Source organism: Callithrix jacchus, chromosome 12 (genome assembly GCF_049354715.1).
Source record: "Callithrix jacchus isolate 240 chromosome 12, calJac240_pri, whole genome shotgun sequence".
Taxonomy (NCBI): Eukaryota; Metazoa; Chordata; class Mammalia; order Primates; family Cebidae; genus Callithrix; species Callithrix jacchus.
Window position 1 is genome coordinate 38303351 of NC_133513.1, and position 22114 is coordinate 38325464.

At 40.1% G+C, this 22114-nt stretch overlaps 1 protein-coding gene and 1 pseudogene across 13 annotated transcripts in view; one reads left to right on the forward strand and one right to left on the reverse strand.

Annotated features, from left to right (window-relative positions):
- Positions 1–22114, reverse strand: part of MARCHF8 (membrane associated ring-CH-type finger 8) — a 137156-nt gene that overhangs the window by 76248 nt on the left and 38794 nt on the right. For 11 of the 13 annotated variants that reach the window (XM_035267608.3, XM_035267610.2, XM_035267602.3 and 8 more), the window contains one exon: positions 1479–1658. In XM_035267608.3, the coding sequence (XP_035123499.1) occupies positions 1479–1580 (102 nt within the window). In that variant the 5' untranslated portion in view covers positions 1581–1658. Of the gene's footprint in view, positions 1–1478; positions 1659–10596; positions 10701–22114 lie in introns of those variants that run through there. The other 2 variants (XM_078345294.1, XM_035267607.2) reach the window with 2 other exon arrangements.
- Positions 11727–12136, forward strand: LOC118146255 (large ribosomal subunit protein eL31 pseudogene; annotated as a pseudogene).

The window sequence follows — 22114 nt, forward strand, 5'->3', positions numbered from 1 at the left end:
CATATCACTGAAACTGAATTCATATTCATTCATTCATTAACTGCACTGACTACTGTATAAAAGTCATTAACCCTCTGTAGAAGATTACAGATACGGGCTTCAGCGAGGGTGTGTTAACAGATTAGACTAAGGTAACAAATGGATTTGAGGCTAGGTAAAATGCAAGGGTTTGCTCTTGTCTTGGGATTCAGAAGGAATCATATCCTCCAAGAACAGAAGAATCAGAAATCACAGCGAAAGATTTTGGGTTGAACCTGTGCCAGGAAAACTGCATAAATAGAAATGGGCTCCACTGGACAAAAATTTACCTTTCAAATCAATCCTGATGCCACATTTGAGACCCTAGAAACACAATCACCATTTTCATCCTGTGCCATTGCTGCTGAAGCTCTCATGGGGCCCTGCAAGTTCCTGGTTCAACTGCTCTTCCACTTCTGTCACCTAATCTGGGCTCCATGACACCCTGAACTGTCAGGCTGCCACTGGATATTCAAAGTATCCCCACATTAAGGTGAGACAGAATAGTTTCTCTTCCAATACCAATCAAAATCCCAATTCCACAAATAATTGATAAATGCCATTTATTTAGACCTTAAAAATCCCATTAAATAAATTCAATAAGGCTTTATTAAATATCCACCTACAGTAAACCTGCAGTGAGAGTATATATCAGAAAGAATCTTCCTTCCTGGCTTACCTGTTGGACATTTTCCTTTCTCTATTCCAAACAAGTTTGTATAGCTTCCTCATATACACATGGCATTGAACTAGATGTTTATGTTTCCCAAAAAACTTTTATGCTGGAACTCTAATCTGTAATGTAATGGTATTTGAAGGTGGGGCCTTGGGGAGACAATTAGGTCCTAGGGGTGGAACCCTCTCAATGGGATCAGTTCTCCTATACATGACAGCGTGCTTTCTTCCTCTCTCCATGCCATGTGAGGACACAGCGAGAAAGCAGCTGTTTATAAGTCAGGAGGTGAGCCCTCACCAGAATCCAACCATGCTGGCACCCTGATCTCAGACTTCCAGCCTCCAGAACTGTGAAAAATAAATGCTTGTTATTTAAACCACCCAGGCTATGGCATTTTGTTACAGCAGCTAGGGCAGACTAAGACACATATTTAAAAATTCCAGCGATCTGGTGCCCAAATTTGACACTACAATAAATAGGAAACTAGCAGCATCATGTTCTGAGAATCCAAAGAACTTAGTCACAGTGATTAACCAAAAATAATCAGGCAGATTTAACCAATGAAGTTAGACATTTATAATCACTTATAAGCACAGCAGTTTACACCAAAATCTGAAAACCTAAAAATCTACCAAAAGAATTCCTTCTGAGTACAACTATTTGTGTGCTTATCAGTGTATTATCAGAGAGAACCTTGATTCTTAGAGTTTAACCATTGTTCTAGATCATCATTAATGAAAATTTAATAAAAATAATAAAACTAAAAAAGATATTCTCCCAGTACCTGTTCCTCTTTCTCCTTTTCTTTGGTCTTACTTCTGTAGACTCTAGCAGAGGTGGCATCCTGGGATGGAATGGCAGAGATCTGATGCAGTGGCATGCTCATCCCAACCTCCTATCTGGTCGTCTTCTTCACAGAGGAGAGTCTCCACTGGTAGAGACATTTTGGGCCATGGATTTCAAGCTGAGAGAAAATGAAGAGAGAAGAAACATAACTCAGCTAAAACACTTAAATTTCCAAGAGTGAGCTTAACATTTTATATTTATATTCATATTTCTATTTTAATAAGTTATGATAACATGAATGTTTGGTCTTCAAAAACAATAGAAGATAAATGTCCAGGGGAAAAATTCTAAGATTTCTCATAATACAATGGGAGCATCTGAAAGAGGCAGGTGGATCGTGTACATGCATAATCTGAGATTAACTTTCCATTGGCTACTTAGGTTTAAAACAAAGCCGTGCCACCATTTATTTTAAGAATATTTTTGAAGTTAAACTTTTTTTTTATCATGATCAAGCATTCATCCTGAAATAAGCAGTGACCTTTCCTTAAAACCACTGCCTGTGAGTCCACATAATGGTGAAATCAGAGGTTAGGAAGTCCAAATTAAATTCAATATATCTACGATCCATACTTAACTTTCCAAAAGTATAGACTCTACACTAGCTGTTGGCAAACTTGTCCTGTCAAGGGTAAGATACATATTTTAGGCACTGTAGTCCAAGTCTCCAGCTAATTAACTCTGCCACTGTAGCATGGAAGGAAGCACCCAGAGAGAGTGTGTAAATGAATGAGAGTAGTTATGTTCCAATAAAACTTTATTTACAAAAATAGGCAGCAGGCTAGATTTAGCCCACAAGACTACAGTTTGCCAAACACTGCTATAAAGGGTTTCCTAGGGAATATGAAGGGTCACCATGACATGCCTACGAACCATGGGAAAGGCTGCACTTGGGTAAAATAACAGTGTCTGCATAAGCTGTCTTCAGTGGTTCCACGTACCCCTGCCCTTTTTCTGGTCTTCTCTTACACATCCTCCAAAATGTCTAATAACTGAATTGTGTGTTGTTCTCTCTCCCCACTGAGATCTGTCCAACTCTGTATATGAAATCAATTAAACACAAATTGTCCAGAAGGTTTAATGTTGTAATGTTTCATGTTGTTCAAATTTTAACAGAGAATGGAAGCCTTCAACCAAAAGAATGAATCTTGAATTTGGAGGTTTTCATTTGGTAAACATGTGCTGGGGTGGTGGGTAGGGACAGGGGAGGCAGTAGGAAAAGGGAGGGTAAACAACAGGGCCTGACAACCCCAAGGTCACATTTGATAAGCAGTCACTCTACTTCCCCCAAAACTCTATCCTGGATTAAAGGTAGGTGTTTGTAAGGTACACTACCAAGGTGCACTCTTGGCAGTGCACCTAAGCAAGCAGAGGAGCACCAGGACTCACAAAATGGCTTCCTTCACACAATTCTCAAATCAATGAAAAACGAAAGGAACAAAAACTGGGAAGGAGCAACACATACAGGAAAATTAGCTAAAAGAATAATCTGAATATAAAGTCTAGTTTTATAGTAAGTGAGTAATCATTAATAATGACAAAAAAAAACAGGAAAATAGAGTGGGTGATTTTAGTGTCTAAGTATCACATACCACCTACTCTATTTCAAGCCTTTGATGAGGCTGGCACAAGATGGAGCACTACTGTGCCCAACAGTCTGAATGTTTGTATTCAAGCACTTCACACAAGACAAGAGGCACTTGCTGTGGAGCTGCCTTATACTGCCTGGGAGATCACAACAGTCAGTGGTAAGCAGTATTTTCATCACTAATACACTAAAGTCCTCTGTTACAGATGGCAAAATCCATGGGGCCTCTTGGAATATTTATCCAAACTGACCATAGCCACCTATCACGCCAATACTGCCTATGGTGCTTCTGATATAATCATCATTATTACATCATTGGTACATGCCCATAACAAGCCTGAGAAGGACTATGTATGACACAGAAACACAGGTACAAGAGGATCTCAAAAACTGTCATGGAAGTTAGTCTTCTAATATGCATCACCATTGCAAGGCAACAGAACTCTAAGTCTGTCTGAAGCAATCTCCCACCTATGTCAAGATAAAAGTGAGTGGGGCTGGGCACAATAGCTCACGTCTGTAATCCCAGCACTTTGGGAGGCCCAGGTGGGTGGATCACAAGGTCAGGAGATTGAGACCATCCTGGCCAACATGGTCAAACACCATTCTATTAAAAATACAAAATTAGCTGGGCACAGTGGCATACACCTGTAGTCCCGGCTACTTAGGAGGCTGAAGCAGAAGAATTGCTTGAACTTGGGGTTACAGTGAGCCAAGATTGCACCCACTGCACTCCAGCCTGGAAACACAGTGAGACTCCGTCTCAAACAAAACAAAACAAAACAAACAAACAAAAAAATGAGTTTACAAACAAACCATAAAAGAGACCATGCAATTTTTTATGTATGAAAAGTATAAAGCATATATTACTCACATTATTTTCTTTGCATAATAATTTCCAGGTATCTTTTATAAAATTAATCTGTAAGTTAGAGTAACAGTTAAACCTCAGCACTTTGCTGAGGGCTTTGATTTGACTAATGTTAACTTGCAAAATAGAGCACACCTAACATGAACATACATACATATCTAGAAGAGCTGGACTGCCAAAGTTGGTTGTTTAAGAAACTGGAAATGGATGTCCAATGTTCATGAATCAGAAGATTTAATATTGTTAAAATGGTAATTCTCCCCAAATTGATGTAGAGAGTCAAAACAATCTCTATCAAAAATGGAGCTGGCTTCTTTACAGAAATATGACAAGCTGATCTGAAAATTTATATGAAATTCAAGGGGCTTTGCCAAAACAAATTTTCCTTGAAAAAGAACAAAGTTGGAGAACTCACATTTCCAGATTGCAAAACTTACTACAAGGAATCAGTATTCAAGACCATGTGGTAATATAATAAGAAAAGAAAGATCAATGGAACAGAATTTAGAGTCCAGAAACAAACACACATATCTATAATCAACTGATTTTCAAGAAGACTCTAAGATCACTCCTTGAGGAAGAGTACTCTTCAACAATGGTGCTGAAACAAACGGACAGCCATGTGCAAAAGAAATCTGGATCGCTTCCTCACATTAACAAAAAATAGACAAACTATACACCATCAAAATAAAAACTTTTATGCTTCAAAAGACGCCATTAAGAAAAGGAAACACAGCCACTCATGGTGATTCACACTTAAAATCCCAGAACTCTGGGAGGCCAAGGCAAGAGAATCCCTTGAGGCCAGAAACTCAAGAAAGGCCTGGGTAATATAGCAAGACTCAACCTCTATTTACAAATTAAAAAAAAAAAAAAGGTGTTAAGACAACTGACAGAATAGAAGAAAAATTTTGCAAATCATGTATTAATAAGTGATGTGTATCTAGAATACATAAGGACTCTTACAAATCAGTAATACAAGGACAAGGCCATGTGCAAGTAGCTCACACCTATAATCTCAGCATTTTGGGAGGCCGAGGTGGGAGAACAACTTCTTCATGCCAGGAGTTCACACCAGTGTGTGCAACATAGCAAGGCACCAACTCTACCAAAATGATGATAATAATAATAATAATAATAAAGACAAATAACCCAATGAAAAATGGGTTACTCAGTATCATTAGCTATCACGAAAATACAAATCAAAACTATTAGCTATAACTTTAATTATTTTCATAATTAAAGACCAATAGTTAAGTGTTGGCAAGGGTATTTGTGAAATTGAAACCCTCATATACTGCCGGTGGGAATCTATGCAGTGGTTTTATAAAATAGTCTGGCTCTTTCTCAGAATGTTAATATATGTTATCATAAGAATCAATAACTTCACTCCTAGGGTATACACATCCAAGAGAAATGCAAACATTTCCTCACACGAAAATTTGTCCGTGAATGTTTGTATCACATTATTCATAATAGCCAAAAAGTGGAAACAACCCAAATACCCATCAAATGATAAATGGATAAATCAAATAAGGTATATCCATTCAATGGAATCAAATTCAGCAATTAAAAAAAATAAAGTAATGACATATGCCACAATATGGATGAACCTTTAAAAATTATGTTAAGTGGCGGGACATGGTGGCTCATGCCTATAATCCCAGCACTTTGGGAGGCCGAGGTGGGCGGATCACGAGGTCAAGAGATCGAGACCATCCTGGTCAACAAGGTGAAACACTGTCTCTACTAAAAATACAAAAATTAGTTGGGCATGGTGGCGCACGCCTGTAGTCCCAGCGACTCAGGAGGCTGAGGCAGGAGAATTGCTTGAACCCAGGAGGCAGAGGTTGTGGTGAGCCGAGATCGCGCCATTGCACTCCAGCCTGGGTAACAAGAGCGAAACTCTGTCTCAAAAAAAAAAAAAAATTATGTTAAGTAGGTTGAGTGTGGTGGCTCGTGCCTATAATCCCAACACTTTGGGAGGCCAAGGTGGGTGAATTGCTTGAGCCCAGGGGTTCCAGACCAGCATGGGCAACATGGCAAAACCATATCTCTACAAAAAATTCAAAAATTAGCTGGGTATGGTGGCGCATGCCTGTGGTCCCAGCTACTCAGGGGGCTGAGGTGGGAGGATCGCTTGAGCCCAGGAGGTTGATGCTACAGTGAGCTAGTACTGCGCCATTGCATTCTAGTCTGGGTGATAAGAGTGAGAACTTGTCTCAAAAAAAAAAAAAAAAAAAAAAAACTTATACTAAGTAAAAGAAGCCAGTCACAAAGAACCATATACTATATGAGGACAAGTTGTATGGAATGCCCAGAGGAGATAAATCTATAGAGACAAAAAGTAGAGCAGCGCATGCCAAGAGGTGGGGTAGGAATGGGTAAATGGGAGGAAGCAGTGGCTTAAGTGCTGGCTGCAGAACTTCTGAGTATACTAAAAGTCATAGAAATAGTAAAAGGACTAAGATAGAGAAAATTTTAATTTTTCCTTTGTATTATCCCTAATCTAACTAATCTAGATGACATGGAGATGGCCATTGTTGCCCTATCTCACCCTTCCAGTTTTGAGAAGGCAACAGAAAGAGTACAAAGTCAGTAATCAGAAACCTAAGTTCAAATCCTGGCTCTGATTGCAGATGTTGGGGCAAACTGATGAATTTCTAAGCTGTTTTGTTTCCTTGTCTGTAAAAGAGAAGAGTAATCATGTCTACTCAGTTCAAAGCGTTACTGTAAAGATAAAAAAAAAACCTGTCCAAGCTGGGTGTGGTGGCTCACGCCTGTAAGCCCAGCACTTTGGGAGGCCAAGGCAGGTGGATCACCGGAGGTCAGGAGTTTGTGATCAGCCTGGCCAACATGGCGAAACCCCGTATCTACTAAAAGTACAAAAATCAGCCAGGTGTGATAGTGGGTGCCTGTAATCCCAGCTACTTGGGAGACTGAGGCAGGAGAATCCCTTGAACTTGGGAGGCGAAGGCTGCAGTGAGCCGAGATCATGCCACTGCAATCCAGCCTGGGTGACAAGAGCAAAACTCTGTCTCAAAAACAAAACAAAAAGACTGTGTCCATGTGTACAAACATAGGGGCTCTTAACATCAGCACATCTGCCAGCAGGCTTTTCCAAGCATTTGCAGTGATTTCTCTCACTGCATCACAAAAACCTGCTGGTTTGCTTTGTCTTTCCAGTACTATTTTCTGACCCCCTAAGTGTCAGTCAAACACAGATTTACACAACTGGGACCTTGAATCATTTCTAACATTTACGTAGGATCCAGCTTGACTCAGAGGAAGCAAGGTTGACAATGCCCTCCCTAAAGGAGAGTGGCAGGAAAGGCCAATCCTGAAGACTAGTATGGCTTCACAGTCAAACTGTTCTATGCTCTTTCCAGATGGTCAACATAAATGAAGATTCTGCCCATTCCAACAACAATGGTTGGGACAGATAATAAAGTGGGGAACTAGGAGAAGACAATGCCAGTTGCAGCATCTCAAAGGAACAGTCACCCCAGGAACAGTTCACATGCCTCCCTGTACCCTTGTTTTCAAGGTACCAGACTCCAGCAGCTTCCTGCTCCTCCCTGCTGTAAACTGTATCTTAACATTCTGACTGGCATTGTTAGAATCAACAACTTGAAGCTAAGCCTGTCTTTATAAGGAGTACATTTCACGTAAAAAACGAGAATTCCGTGCACAGCAGGCAGCAAAAACAGAAAAAGCAGTAAGAGGAGTAAGGAGATCAGTTCTAGATAGCAGCACTGAATGATCAAAGCCAGACTTAAAGCAGTGCATAGGGAGGGAGAAGCGAGGCCATTTGAAAAGGACTAACATAACCTAGTGAGGGATCCAAACTGTCCCATGGTTTCTGGCTATACACTCACACTACAAGGATGCACAGAAGAGCAGGGGGGATGGTGGGATGCTCAATGTGGACAGACTGAGCTTCACATGCCTTTAGGAAATCAAAGACATGTTCACAAATGCATACTGGGAGTCACCAGTGTATCAAGACACATTAACATACAGGGACAGAGAATCAGTCTTTTATGTCCTTTATGACATTATGTAGAACCTGTAGAATCAGTCATTTATGTCATTTGATGCTAGAAATAAATGCTAAAATCCAGTATCAATATCTAACATAAAAAAAAAAAATCTCTATCTTGAGCCAGGCATGGTAGCTCAACAGCAAAGATGGAGTAACACATATAATCATGGATACCTAAAAAGAACTAAAGACATGAATAATAAAAATCATACAAGTGAAAATATAAAACAATTATAACAACAACAAAAACCATAGAAAAAAGAAAATGTAACAATTTGGCTTTTAAATGAACAGTATAAATTTCAATACAGACAATGGTATAACCATTACAATGAAATAAGCAATATTGACATAACCAAATTGGGAGGATGGGAAGAGGGAAGGTAGGATAAAAAAGGAAGTCAACAGATAACAGCTAATGCTTATAAGTCAAGAAATAGTATGAGCATATTATTTGAAAACATGGAAGCAACTCTCAGAAGACACATGCAGCTGCCTACAGGGAGCAGGACGAGGACTGCGGAGGAGCAGAGCATAGCACCACTGTTTTTCATTCTGGGACACTGGGTATACCAAGCTCCTAACCACAGTTCTAAAATTCAGAAAATTACCAAAAATTAAAAAACAACAACAACAACACTCTAGCCTTTCTTTACCTATTTAACACTAAGACGTGAACTCTTTTCGGGCCAAAATCTGACCTGAACTGATAGAAAGCTACTCAAAACTATATTTATGTTCCTTAGTGTCGGGTCCAACTTGCAGACCCCAACCAGAAGCTTTTAGAAAAACCTCCTGGCCTTCCAAGAAAGCTTGCAATTATTCTATTATGTTTATAATTTTTGCCAACCACCTTGATTGATCCTCCAAACTTAGTGTAAATACTACATACACCTCAATGCAGAAATAGTAGCACATTTGAGCAAGGGATCTTACCCCAAGCCTTGATGGGAGTATCTGGTAATTTATAGTATATGTAACCAGGCATCGTGGCTCATGCCTATAATCCCAGCACTTTGGGAGACCAAGGTGGGCGGATCACAAGGTCAGTAGTTCAAGACCAGCCTGACCAATATGGTGAAACTCCGTCTCTACTAAAAATACAAAAATTAGTAGTCCTGTAGTCCCAGTTACTCAGGAGATTAAGGCAGAAGAATCACTGGAACCCATGGGTGGTAGAGGTTGCAGTGAGCCAAGATTGTGCTACTGCACTCCAGCCTGGGCAACAGAGTAAGACTCCATCTCAAAAAGAAAAAAAAATTTATAGTATATATAGCAGATTACTTTCCTAAAATCCTGAGAATTTCTAAATTCCAAAATATTTCTGATCCAAGAGTTTTGAATAAGAGTTTGGGCTTACCATTCATTTTTCAAAATGAAATTTATTACTTTGATTACATGTATTTTGGTACACATATTTTTTTTATTTTTTAGATTTTGAAGATATTTTGAAGAAATCAGTGGAGAGAAAGGATAAAGAGAGCAACAGTATGAGACTCATATGACCTTAAACAGATCAACACCTAATTCCACACACTTTTCAAAAGTGGCATTATTCCCGGATCATTATTCAGATAATGAATAAAGAGGTTCCCTTGTCTCATTAAAAATTTGAAAAAGTGAGAAAATTTCACTTGACTCCTCATTCATATCCTGCTGTTGTCCCACCTATGCTACTCTTCTAGGATAAGGGGTCTATACTCACATTCAACATTTCTTCACTTTCTATACACGTTTCAATCTGGCTTCAGTACAGTAAGGTCAACAGTGCTCTCCATACGAAGCCTAAAAATTGTTTTCCAGCCCTCATGTTATTTGACTTGATACTTTTACTGTCTTCCTAGTCTTAAAATACTCTTTTCTTTGACTTAAATGATGTAACACTGTCCTAGTGTTCCTCCTGCTCCATCTCTATCTCTGCAGATCTATCTCCAATGTTGTATGCTGAGATTCCTCAAAAGTCCATTTAACCCTCTCTGATTCTCAATCTGTGCTTCCTTTTCCTGAGTGATTTAATCCATAACTTTGGGTTGCTTTTTTACTTTAAAAGATGCCATTAATAAAACTGAAGATAAGCTACAGACTAGGAAAAAAACACTTGACAATATATCTGATAAAAGACTTGTATCTAGAATAAAGAAAGAACGCCTACAACTCAGTAAGACAAACAACACGATTTTAAAATAAGCAAAATATATTAACAGACATTTCATCGAAGAAGATATATGAGAGTCAGGCATGGTAGCATGTGCCTGTTGTCCTAGCTATTCGGGAGGCTGAGGCAAGAGGGTCATTTGAGCCCAGGAGTTCAAGGCTACAGTGAGCTATGATTATGACACTATACTCCAGTCTGGACAAGAGTGAGACACTGTCCCTAAAAAAAACAAATAAAATAGGGCCAGGCACGGTGGCTCAAGCCTGTAATCCCAGCACTTTGGGAGGCTGAGGCGGGTGGATCACGAGGTCAAGAGATCGAGACCATCTTGGTCAACATGGAGAAACCCCGTCTCTACTAAAAATACAAAAAATTAGCTGGGCATGGTGGCACGTGCCTGTAATCCCAGCTACTCAGGAGGCTGAGGCAGGAGGCAGAGGTTGTGGTGAGCTGAGATCGCGCCATTGCACTCCAGCCTGGGTAACAAGAGCGAAACTCCATCTAAAAAACAAAACAAAACAAAAACAAATAAAATAATAAAGATATATGAATAGCTAACAAACTTATGAAAAGATGCTGCTAATTAAAACCATCATATATCACTATACCCCACTAGAATGGCTATAATCAAAAAGACAGTCAATACTAATTGTTTGATATAGAAAAATTAGATTTCTGATGTATTGCTGGTGAGAATATAAAGCAGTATAGATACCTGGAAAACAGTCAGGCAGTTTCTTAAAAAGTTAAACTTATCATAAAACCCAGGAATTGCAGTGTTCCTTCAGTCCCCTCAACCTCCCAGCATCTCCCCACCACATATACAGTAATCTCTGCCTGCAATGCTCTTCCTTCCCCTTTTGGTCTAACTAACTCTTCCTCAACCATCTGACCATCCTGACAGAGGATATTCCATATTCATAGGTCTTTATAGGAGCAATGAAGAAACTACTTCATTAACAATTTTCACAGTTAGAATGTTACACTTACTGAGCTCTTTAATTAATGACTTTCTCCCCTCCTCAGCCATAAGCTCCCCAAAGGCAGCATCTCATCTTGCTCCCTTTTGCATCTCTTTTTCTGTGGCCCAATGCCTATCACAAAAGATCTATTCAATAAATGCTGGTTGGATCAATCTCCCTGAGACAGCAGCCAAAAATGTCTGAGAATTTCATTTTTAACTCAAACTTCAAATACCCTAGTGGAGATCTGGAAAGCACTAATAAAACTTCAGTATTTGTCAACCTGGTACAATTCATTGCAAATGGGAAGAAACCACTGACCTTTAAATATCTGCAGCAGACTGACCATATCAAACTTAGCTGAAATTTGTAATGGAATTCAAATATAATGTAATGTAATCTAAGTATCTTTAAGAGTAATTCTAAAAGATGGAAATTATAAGTAGTTAAGAATTACTGATAAAAGCATTTTAAGACACAGGAAAAGTTAAGTGTCTTAAGTTACAGATGAGAAATGTCAACCTTTGAGTCAAAAACCTAATGCTGCTTTCCACCTTGGACCCGACAGAATGGCTCCCACAAAGAAGGGTGGCGAGAAGAAAAACGGCCGTTCTGCCATCAACGACATGGTGACCCGAGAATACACCATCAACATTCACAAGCGCATCCATGGAGTGGGCTTCAAGAAGTGTGCCCCTCAAGCACTCAAAGAGATACGGAAATTTGCTATGAAGGAGACGGGAACTCCAGATGTGCGCATTGATACCAGGCTCAACAAAGCTGTCTGGGCCAAAGGAATAAGGTGCTAAAGTTATCTGTATTAGAAGGAATGCCCCATACCAAATCCGTGTGCGGCTGTCCAAAAAACGTAATGAGGATGAAGATTCACCAAATAAGCTCTGTATTTTGGTTACGTATGTACCTGTTACCACTTTCAAAAATCTACAGACAATGTGGATGAGAACTAATCGCTGATCGTCAAATACCTCAAATAAACTTTAAAAATTGCCTTTAAAAAGAAAACCCTAATGCTGGACAGATAGCAAGTTACGGAAGCTTGCTATCAAACAGTTGAACAATTGCTCAAATATGCTACTGCACTAATATCACTGCAAAGCCTTCTTTCCTTCACTCAGCTAGGGAATAAGGCTGCCCATGCCACACTTGCTGTCTCACTTTCACTTAAGCACTGGTTAGCAAGGCACAAATCTTAAGCTATAAAGATTGCCTTCCTCCTGCCTTTCACTGAAATGAAGGCCAAAATTAAACTTGAAAGCTCTGAGAAATTTCAGGGAAGATGACAGAGAAACACTATAAGGTCTCCATATGTCACCCACTAAATAAAAAGTCTGATGCAAAGTTTTGTTATTTGGGCTTGGCCTGTTAAGGGTGCCCTATCTCACCATTCCTATTCAACACAGTACTAGAAGTTCTAGCCAGAGCAATCAGGCAAGAAAAAGAAATAAAGGGTATTCAATTAGGAAAGGAGGAAGTCAAATTGTCTCTATTTGCAGACGACATGATTGTATATTTAGAAGACTCCATCGTCTTAGCCCAAAATCTCCTTAAGATGATAAGCAACTTCAGCAAAGTCTCAGGATACAAAATCAATGTGCAAAAATCACAGGCATTCCTATATACTAATAAACAGACAGAGAGCCAAATCATGAGCAAACTCCCATTCACAATTACCACAAAGAGAACAAAATACCTAAGAATATAACTAACAAAGGATGTGAAGGACCTCTTCAAGGAGAACTATAAACCACTGCCCAAGGAAATATGAGAGGACAAAAACAGATGGAAAAACATTCCATGCTCATGGTTAGCAAGACTCAATATCATGAAAATGGCCATACTGCCCAAAATAATTTATAGATCCAATGCTATCCCCATCAAATTATCATTGACCTTCTTCACAGAACTGGAAAAAAACACCTTAAACTTCATATGGAACCACAAGAGAGCCCACATAGCCAAGTCAATCCTAAGCAAAAAGAACAAAGCTGGAGGCACCAGCCTACCTGACTTCAAACTGTATTACAAGGCTACAGTAATCAAAACAGCATGGTACTGATACCAAAACAGAAATGTAGACTAACAGAACAGAACAGAGGCCTCAGAAGTAACACCACACACCTACAACCATCTGATCTTTGACAAACCTGACAAAAGCAATGGGGAAAGGATTCCCTGTTTAATAAATGGTGTTGGAAAAACTGGCTAGCCATGTACTGGAAGCTGAAACTGGACCCCTTTCTTATACTAAAATTAACTCCAGATGGATTAAAGATTTAAACATAAGAACTAACACCATAAAAACCCTAGAAGAAAACCCAGGCAAAACCATTCAGGACATAGTCATAGGCAAGAACTTCATGGCTAAAACACCAAAAGCAATGACAACAAAAGCCAAAATAGACAAATGGAATCTAATTAAACTTAAGAGCTTCTGCATGGCAAAAGAAACAATCATTAGAGTGAACTGGCAACCAACACAATGGGAAAAATTTTTTGCAAGCTACCCATCTGACAAAGGGCTAATATCCAGAATCCACAAAGAACTAAAGCAGATTTACAAGAAAAAAACAAACAACCCCATCAAAAAATGGGCAAAGGATATGAACAGACACTTCAAAAAAAGACATTTATGTGGCCAACAAACATATGAAAAAATGCTCATCAACACTGGTCATTAGAGAAATAGAAATAAAACCACACTGAGATACCATCTCATGCCAGTTAGAAAGATGATCATCAAAAAATCTGCAGACAATAGATGCTGGAGAGGATGTAGAGATATAGGAATGCTTTTACACTGTTGGTGGGAGTGTAAATTAGTTCAACCATTGTGGAAGATAGTATGGTGATTCCTCAAAGATCTAGAAATAAAAATACAATTTGACCCAGCAATCCCTTTACTGGGTATATACACAAAGGATTATAAATCGTTCTATTATAAAGACACAAGCACACATATGTTCACTGTGGCCTTGTTTACAATGGCAAAGACCTAGCACCAACACAAATGTCCATCAGTGATAACACTGGATGAAGAACCACTGTCAATATCAGGCAGATCAACCAGACAGAAAATTAACAAGCATATCCAGGACTTGAACTGAGACCTGGAACAAGCAAACCTGATAGACATTTACATCACTATCTACCCCAAATCCACAGAATATACATTCTTCTCAGCACCACATGACAGCTACTCTAAAACTGACACTCCTCAGCAAATGCAAAAAAACGGAAATGATAACAAACAGTCTCTCAGATCACAGTGCAATCAAGTTAGAACTCAGAATTCAGAATCTAAGTCAGAACCTCACAGCTTCATCGAAACTGAAAACCTGGCTATTGAATGTTGACTGGATAAACAATGAAATGAAGGCAGAAATAGAGAAGTTCTTTGAAACCGACGAGAATGAAGACACAACATACCATAATCTCTGAGACACATTTAAAGCAGTCTCTAGAGGAAAATATATAGTATTAAGTGCCCACATGAGAAGAGTGGAGAGATCCAAAATTGACACCCTATCGTCAAAATTGAAAGAGCTAGAGGAGCAAGATCAAAAAAACTCAAAACCTAGTAGAAGACAAGAAATAACTAAGATCAGAGCAGAACTGAAGGAGATAGAGACACAAAAAACCATTAAAAAAATCAATAAATCCAGGAGCTGGTTTTTGAAGAGATCAATAAAATAGACCACTAGCCAGACTGTTAAAAAAGAAAAGAGAGAATGACCAAATCAATGCAATAAAAAACGATACAGGGGAAATCACCACAGATCCCACAGAAATTCAAACCATCATCAGAGAATATTACAAACAACTCTATGCACATAAACTAGTAAACCTGAAAGAAATGAATAAATTCCTGGACACTTGCGTCCTCCCAAGCCTAAACTAGGAAGAAGTAGAAACTATGAATAGACCAATAACAAGATCTGAAGTTGAGGCAGCAATTAAGAGCCTACCACACAAAAAAAGCCCAGGTCCAGATGGGTTCACAGCCGAATTCTACCAGACACACAAAGAGGAGCTGGTACCATTCCTTCTGAAACTATTCCAAATAATCCAAAAAGAGGGAATCCTTCCCAAATCATTTTATGAGACCAACATCATCCTGATACCAAAACCTGGCAGAGACTCAGCAAGAAAAGAAAACTTCAGGCCAATATTCATGATGAACATACATGCAAAAATCTTCAATAAAATACTGGCAAGCCGATTGCAACAGCACATCAAAAAGCTTATCCACCACGATCAAGTAGGATTCATCCCAGAGATGCAAGGCTGGTTCAACATACGCAAGTCTATAAATGTAATTCACCACATAAACAGAACCAAAAACAAAAACCACATGATTATCTCAATTGATACAGTTAGAAGGCCTTTGACAAAATTCAACAGCCTTTTATGCTAAAAACCCTCAATAAACTCAGTATTGACAGAATGTATCTCAAAATAATAAAAGCTATTTATGACAAACCAACAGTCAATATCATACTGAATGGGCAAAAACTGGAAGCATTCACTTTGAAATCTGGCACTAGACAAGGATGCCCTCTCTCACCACTCCTATTCAATATAGTACTGGAAGTTCTAGCCAGAGCAATCTGGCAAGAAAAAGAAATAAAGGGTATTCAAATAGGAAAGAAGGAAGCCAAACTGTCTCTATTTGCAGACGACATGATAATGTATCTAGAAGACCCCATCATCTCAGCCCCAAATATCCTGAAACTCATAAGCAACTTCAGCAAAGTCTCAGGATATAAAATCAATGTGTAAAAATCACAAGCATTCCTGTTATTCCACCAATAACAGACTTAAAGAAAGCCAAATCAAGAACGAACTGCCATTCACAATTGCTACAGAGAATAAAATACCTAGGAATACAACTTACAAGGAACGTAAGGGACCTCTTCAAGGAAAACTACAAACCACTGCTCAATGAAATAAGAGAGGACACAAACAGATGGAGAAACATTCCATGTTCATGGTTAGAAAGAATCGATATCATGAAAACGGCCATACTGCCCAAAGTAATTTACAGATTCAACGCTATCCCCATCAAGCTACCAATGACCTTCTTCACAGAATTGGAAAAAAACACCTTAAACTTCATATGACACCAAAAGAGAGCCCGCATTGCCAAGTCAATTCTGAGTAAAAAGAACACAGCAGTAGGCATCACACTACCAGACTTCAAACTATACTACAAGGCTACAGTAAGCAAAACAGCATGGTACTGGTACCAAAACAGAGATATAGACCAATGGAACAGAACAGAGGCATCGGAGGCAACACAACATATCTACAACCATACAATCTTTGATAAACCTGACAAAAACAAGCAATGGGGAAAGGATTCCCTATTTAATAAATGGTGTTGGGAAAACTGGCTAGCCATGTGCAGAAAGCAGAAACTGGACCCCTTCCTGACACCTTACACTAAAATTAACTCCAGATGGATTAAAGACTTAAACATAAGACCTGGCACCATAAAAAACCTAGAAGAAAATCTAGGCAAAACCATTCAGGGACATAGGAGTAGGCAAGGACTTCATGACCAAAACACCAAAAGCCAAAATAGACAAATGGGACCTAATCCAACTCCACAGCTTCTGCACAGCAAAAGAAACAGTCACTAGAGTGAATCGGCAACCAACAGAATGGGAAAAAATCTTTGCAGTGTACCCATCTGACAAAGGGCTGATATCCAGAATTTACAAAGAACTCAAACAGATTTACAGGAAAAAAACAAACAAGCCCATTCAAAAGTGGGCAAAGGATATGAACAGACACTTTACAAAAGAAGACATACATGAGGCCAACAAACATGAAAAAATGCTCATCGTCACTGGTCATTAGAGAAATGCAAATCAAAACTACATTGAGATACAATCTCACGCCAGTTAGAATGGTGAGCATTAAAAAATCTGGAGACAACAGATGCTAAAGAGGATGTGGAGAAATAGGAACACTTTTACACTGCTGGTGGGAGTGTAAATTAGTTCAACCATTGTGGAAGACAGTGTGGCGATTCCTCAAGGACCTAGAAATAGAAATTCCATTTGACCCAGCAATCCCATTACTGGGTATATATCCAAAGGACTATATATCATTCTACTATAAGGACACATGCACACGAATGTTCATTGCAGCACTGTTTACAATAGCGAAGACCTAGAATCAACCAAAATGCCCATCGATGATAGACTGGACAGGGAAAATGTGGCACATATACACCATGAAATATTATGCAGCAATCAAAAATGATGAGTTGGTGTCCTTTGTAGGGACATGGATGAACCTGGAGAACATCATTCTCAGCAAACTGACACAAGAACAGAAAACGAAATACCGCATGTTCTCACTCACAGGCGGGTGCTGAACAAGGAGAACACATGGACACAGGGAGGGGAGCACTACACACTTGGGTCTGTTGGGGGGAATAGGGGAGGGACAGTGTGGGGTGGGGAGTTGGGGAGAGATAGCATGGGGAGAAATGCCAGATATAGGTGAAGGGGAGGAAGGCAGCAAATCACTGCCACATATGTACCTATGCAACTATCTTGCATGTTCTTCACATGTACCCCAAAACCTAAAATGCAATTAAAAAAAATATTCCAAAGAATCCCTGGTGGGAGCCATAATAATTAACTATAATATATTTAAATTCTAAAAAAAAAAAAAGACTGGATAAAGAAAATATGGCAAATATACACCATGGAATATTATGCAGCCACAAAAAAGGATGAGTTCATGTCCTTTGTAGGGACATGGACGAATTTGGAAACCATCATTCTCAGCAAACTGACACAAAAACAGAAAACCAAACACTGCACATTCTCACTCATAGGTGGGTGCTGAACAATGAGAACACATGGACACAGGGAGGGGAACATCACACATTGGAGTCTGTTGAGGGATGGGGAGCTAAGGGAGGGATAGTGGGGGTAGGGAGGTTAGAGAGGGATAACACTGGAAGAAATGCCTAATGTAGGTCATGGGGGGATGGAGGCAGCAAAGCATCATGGCACGTGTGTACCTATGCAACAATCCCGCAAGATCTACACATGTACTCCAGAACTTAACGTATTTTTTTTCTTAAAAAAAAACTATTAAAAACGAGTTCATTTTAAAATATAAAAATGAGCTGAATTTTTTTTTGTGTGTGGGGGGAGGAAGGCAGGAAGGGAGAGAAGAAGGACAGTAGGGAGGAAGGAAGGGATGAAGAAAGGGAGGGAGGGAGGGAGGGAAGGGAAGGAAGGGAATCAAGCAATGAGAGAGACATTGCTGACCTGGATCTAGAGGTTTACAAGTTGATTTCTTTTTTTTTTTTGAGAGAAAAAAAGAAAAAAAATAATAATAAGTAAAGGAGAGGAAGAAAGAGGAAAAGAAAGAGGGAGAGTAAATGGAAATATTGCTTTATTTTGAAAAAAATTGGTTATTAATAATGGCCCATCAATGTTTCATTTAAACTTATGGGTAGGTGTGATGTGGTATTGACTAAAATGTATATTTTGTGTATTTGAAGTGGAGAGCTCTATAAATATTTATAAAGTTTACTTGTTCCGGATCTGAGTTCGAGTCCTTGATATCCTTCTTAAGTTTCTGTCTCACTGAATCTAAGTCTCATTGAATCTGGGTATTAGGATCGTTGGCTCTTGTTGTTGCATTGATCCTTTTACCACTATATCTTTGTTGCTTTAAAATCTATTTTATCCGATATAAGAATTGCAACTCCTGCTTTTTATTTATTTATTATTTATTTTTGCTCTCCAAAATCCCTTTGTTTTGAGTCTTTGTGTATCCTTGCATGTGAAACAGGTCTGGATGTAACATGCCATTGGGTTTTGGCTGTGTCTTTTGATTAGGAGATTTAGTCAGTTTAAATCTAGGGTTACTGCCATTTGATGTTGACTGGCTGTTTTATCCATTCGTTGGTATAAATTCTTCTTTATGTTGGTGCTCTTTACTTTTTGGTGTATTTTTAGAAAGGCTAATACTGGTTGTTTCTTTCTGTGTGTAATGCTTCTTTCAGAAGCTCTTGTAAAGCAGGCCTGGTGGTAATAAAATCTCTGAGTTCTTGCTTGTTCATAAAAGATTTTATTTTTCCTTCAGTTGTCAAGTTTAGTTTGGCTGGATATGAAATTCTGGGCTGAAGGTTCTGTTCTTTGAGGATGTTGAATATTGGCCCCCACTCTCTTCTGGCTTGTAGAGTTTCTGCCGAGAGATCTGCTGTAAGTCTGATTGGCTTGCCTTTGTGGGTAATCTGACCTTTCTCTCTGGCTGCCCTTAGTATTTTCTCCTTCGTTTCAACCCTGGTGAATCTAACGATTATGTGCCTTGGGGTTGCTCTTCTTGAAGAATATCTTTGTGGTGTTCTCTGTATTACCTGGGGTTGAATGTTGACCTGCTTTGCTAGTTTGGGAAAATTTTCCTGAATAATATCCTGAAGGGTATTTTCCAGCTTGGATTCATTCTCTCCATCGCATTCAGGTACACCTAACAAACGTAAATTTGGTCTTTTCACATAGTCCCACATTTCTTGGAGACTTTGCTCATTTCTTTTTAACCTTTTTTCTCTAATCTTTTCTTCACGTTTTATTTCATTAAGTTGGACTTTGACCTCTGATATCCCTTCTTCTGCTTGAACAATTCAAGTGTTTAAACCTGTGCATACTTCTCGGAGTTCCTGTATTGTATTCTTCAGTTCCATTAATTCACTCATACTCCTCTCTAAGTTGTCTATTCTCAATAGGAGTTCATCAAACCTTTTTTCAAAGTTCCTAGTTTCTTTACGCTGGGCTACAACATGGTCTTTTAACTCACCGAAGTTTCTTATTATCCATTCCTTGAAGAGTGATTCTGTCATCAGGAGGCGCTCGTTCTCCATCAAGCCTTGTTCCATTGTTGATGCGGAACTGTGATCATCTTTGGAGGGAGAGGCGTTCTGACTTTGAGTATTCTCAGCTTTTTTACGCTGGTTTCTTCCCGTCATTGTAAATTTATCCTCCTGTCGTCTTTGAAATTACCAACTTTCAGATTAGGTCTCTTGAGTGGAAGTCCAGGTTGTTAGTTCCCAGGGCCAGAGCAGCGGCGTTAAAACTGATGGTGCTTTTCTGCCCAGGATTCTCCTGTCTGGCTTCCTTCTTGTGTCCGTAGTAGGCGACTCTGCCTTCCCGGGGCTCCAAACCTCAGTCAGAAGGGGAACCGTCCGTTTACTCTGCGCCGAGCGCTGCTGCGCCGAGGTGCCGTCACAACCGCTGTGCCGGGCTCTGGTGTTGTGCTGGGGGCCCATGTGGGTGGGTCCTCCAAACCTGTCTACTCTGCTCCGAGAGCTGCCGCACCGAGGTGAAGGCGGAACCGCTGCACCAGCCACGAGAGTCGCGCTGGCCACCCGTGTGTTTCCTCCACTGGGGGATCTTCTGCTCCGTGAGCGACCAGAATTTGTCTGAAAGTGTGGCGTCCTCTAGTTCTCCGCGCCTTCCCTGAGAGCTGCAATCCCGGGATGTTAGCGATCGGCCGTCTTGGATCGTTCTCCCTTTTTTTTTTTTTTAATTCAGAGTCTCACTCTGTCACCTAGGCTGGACTGCAGTGGCATGATCTCGGCTCACTGCAACCTCCACCTTCCTGGTTTAAACAATTTCCCTGTCTCAGCCTCCTGAGTGGCTGGGATTCAGGTATACGCCACCACGCTTGGCTAAGGTTTTTTGTATTTTTAGTAGAGACTGGGTTTCACCTCATTGGCCAGACTAGTCTCGAAGTCCTGACCTCAGGCAATCCACCTGCCTTGGCCTCCCAAAGTGCTGAAATTACAGGCGTGAGCCACCATGCCCGGCCATGAACTAAATTTTTTTAATGCAGCAAGAATAAAGAAGGCCAGGAGTGGTGGCTCACACTTGTAATCTTAGCACTTTGGGAGGCCAAGGCAGTGGATCACTTAAGCTCAAGAGTTTCAGACCAGCCTGGGCCACATGGTGAGAGCCCATCTCTACTAAAAATAAAAAAAGTTTGCTGGCTGTGATGGCACATGCCTGTGGTACCAGCTACTTGAAAGACTGAGGTGGGAGGATCACCTGAGCCAATGGGACAGAGGCTGCAGTGAGCCAAGATCACACCACTACACTCCAGCCTGGGTGACAGGGTGATCCTGTCTCACAGAAAAAAAAAAAAAAGAATAAAGCAGTAACTATCAAAAAATATATATGCAATTACCAATAGTGAAGAAATCCTAAGGCATAAAAACATATCCCACAGACTAAAGTTTACCCAAAAACAAAAGGCTGAAGTTTGTTAGTTTTTTTTTGTTTTTTTTTTTTTGAGACGGAGTTTCGCTCTTGTTACCCAGGCTGGAGTGCAATGGCGCGATCTCGGCTCACCGCAACCTCCGCCTCCTGGGTTCAGGCAATTCTCCTGCCTCAGCCTCCCGAGCAGCTGGGATTACAGGCACGCACCACCGTGCCCAGCTAATTTTTTTTGTATTTTTAGTAGAGACGGGGTTTCACCATGTTGACCAAGATGGTCTCGATCTGTTGACCTCGTGATCCACCCGCCTCGGCCTCCCAAAGTGCTGGGATTACAGGCTTGAGCAACTGCGCCCGGCCAGTTTTTTTTTTTTTTTTTTAAGACGGAGTTTCGCTCTTGTTACCCAGGCTGGAGTGCAAGCGCGATCTCCGCTCACCGCAACCTCCGCCTCCTGAGTTCAGGCAATTCTCCTGCCTCAGCCTCCTGAGGAGCTCGGATTACAGGCACGCGCCACCATGCCCAGCTAATTTTTTTGTATTTTTAGTAGAGACGGGGTTTCACCATGTTGACCAGGATGGTCTCGATCTCTTGACTTCGTGATCCACCCGCCTCAGCCTCCCAAAGTGCTGGGATTACAGGCTTGAGCCACTGTGCCCGGCCAGTTTGTTAGTTTTTAAATCTCCTAGA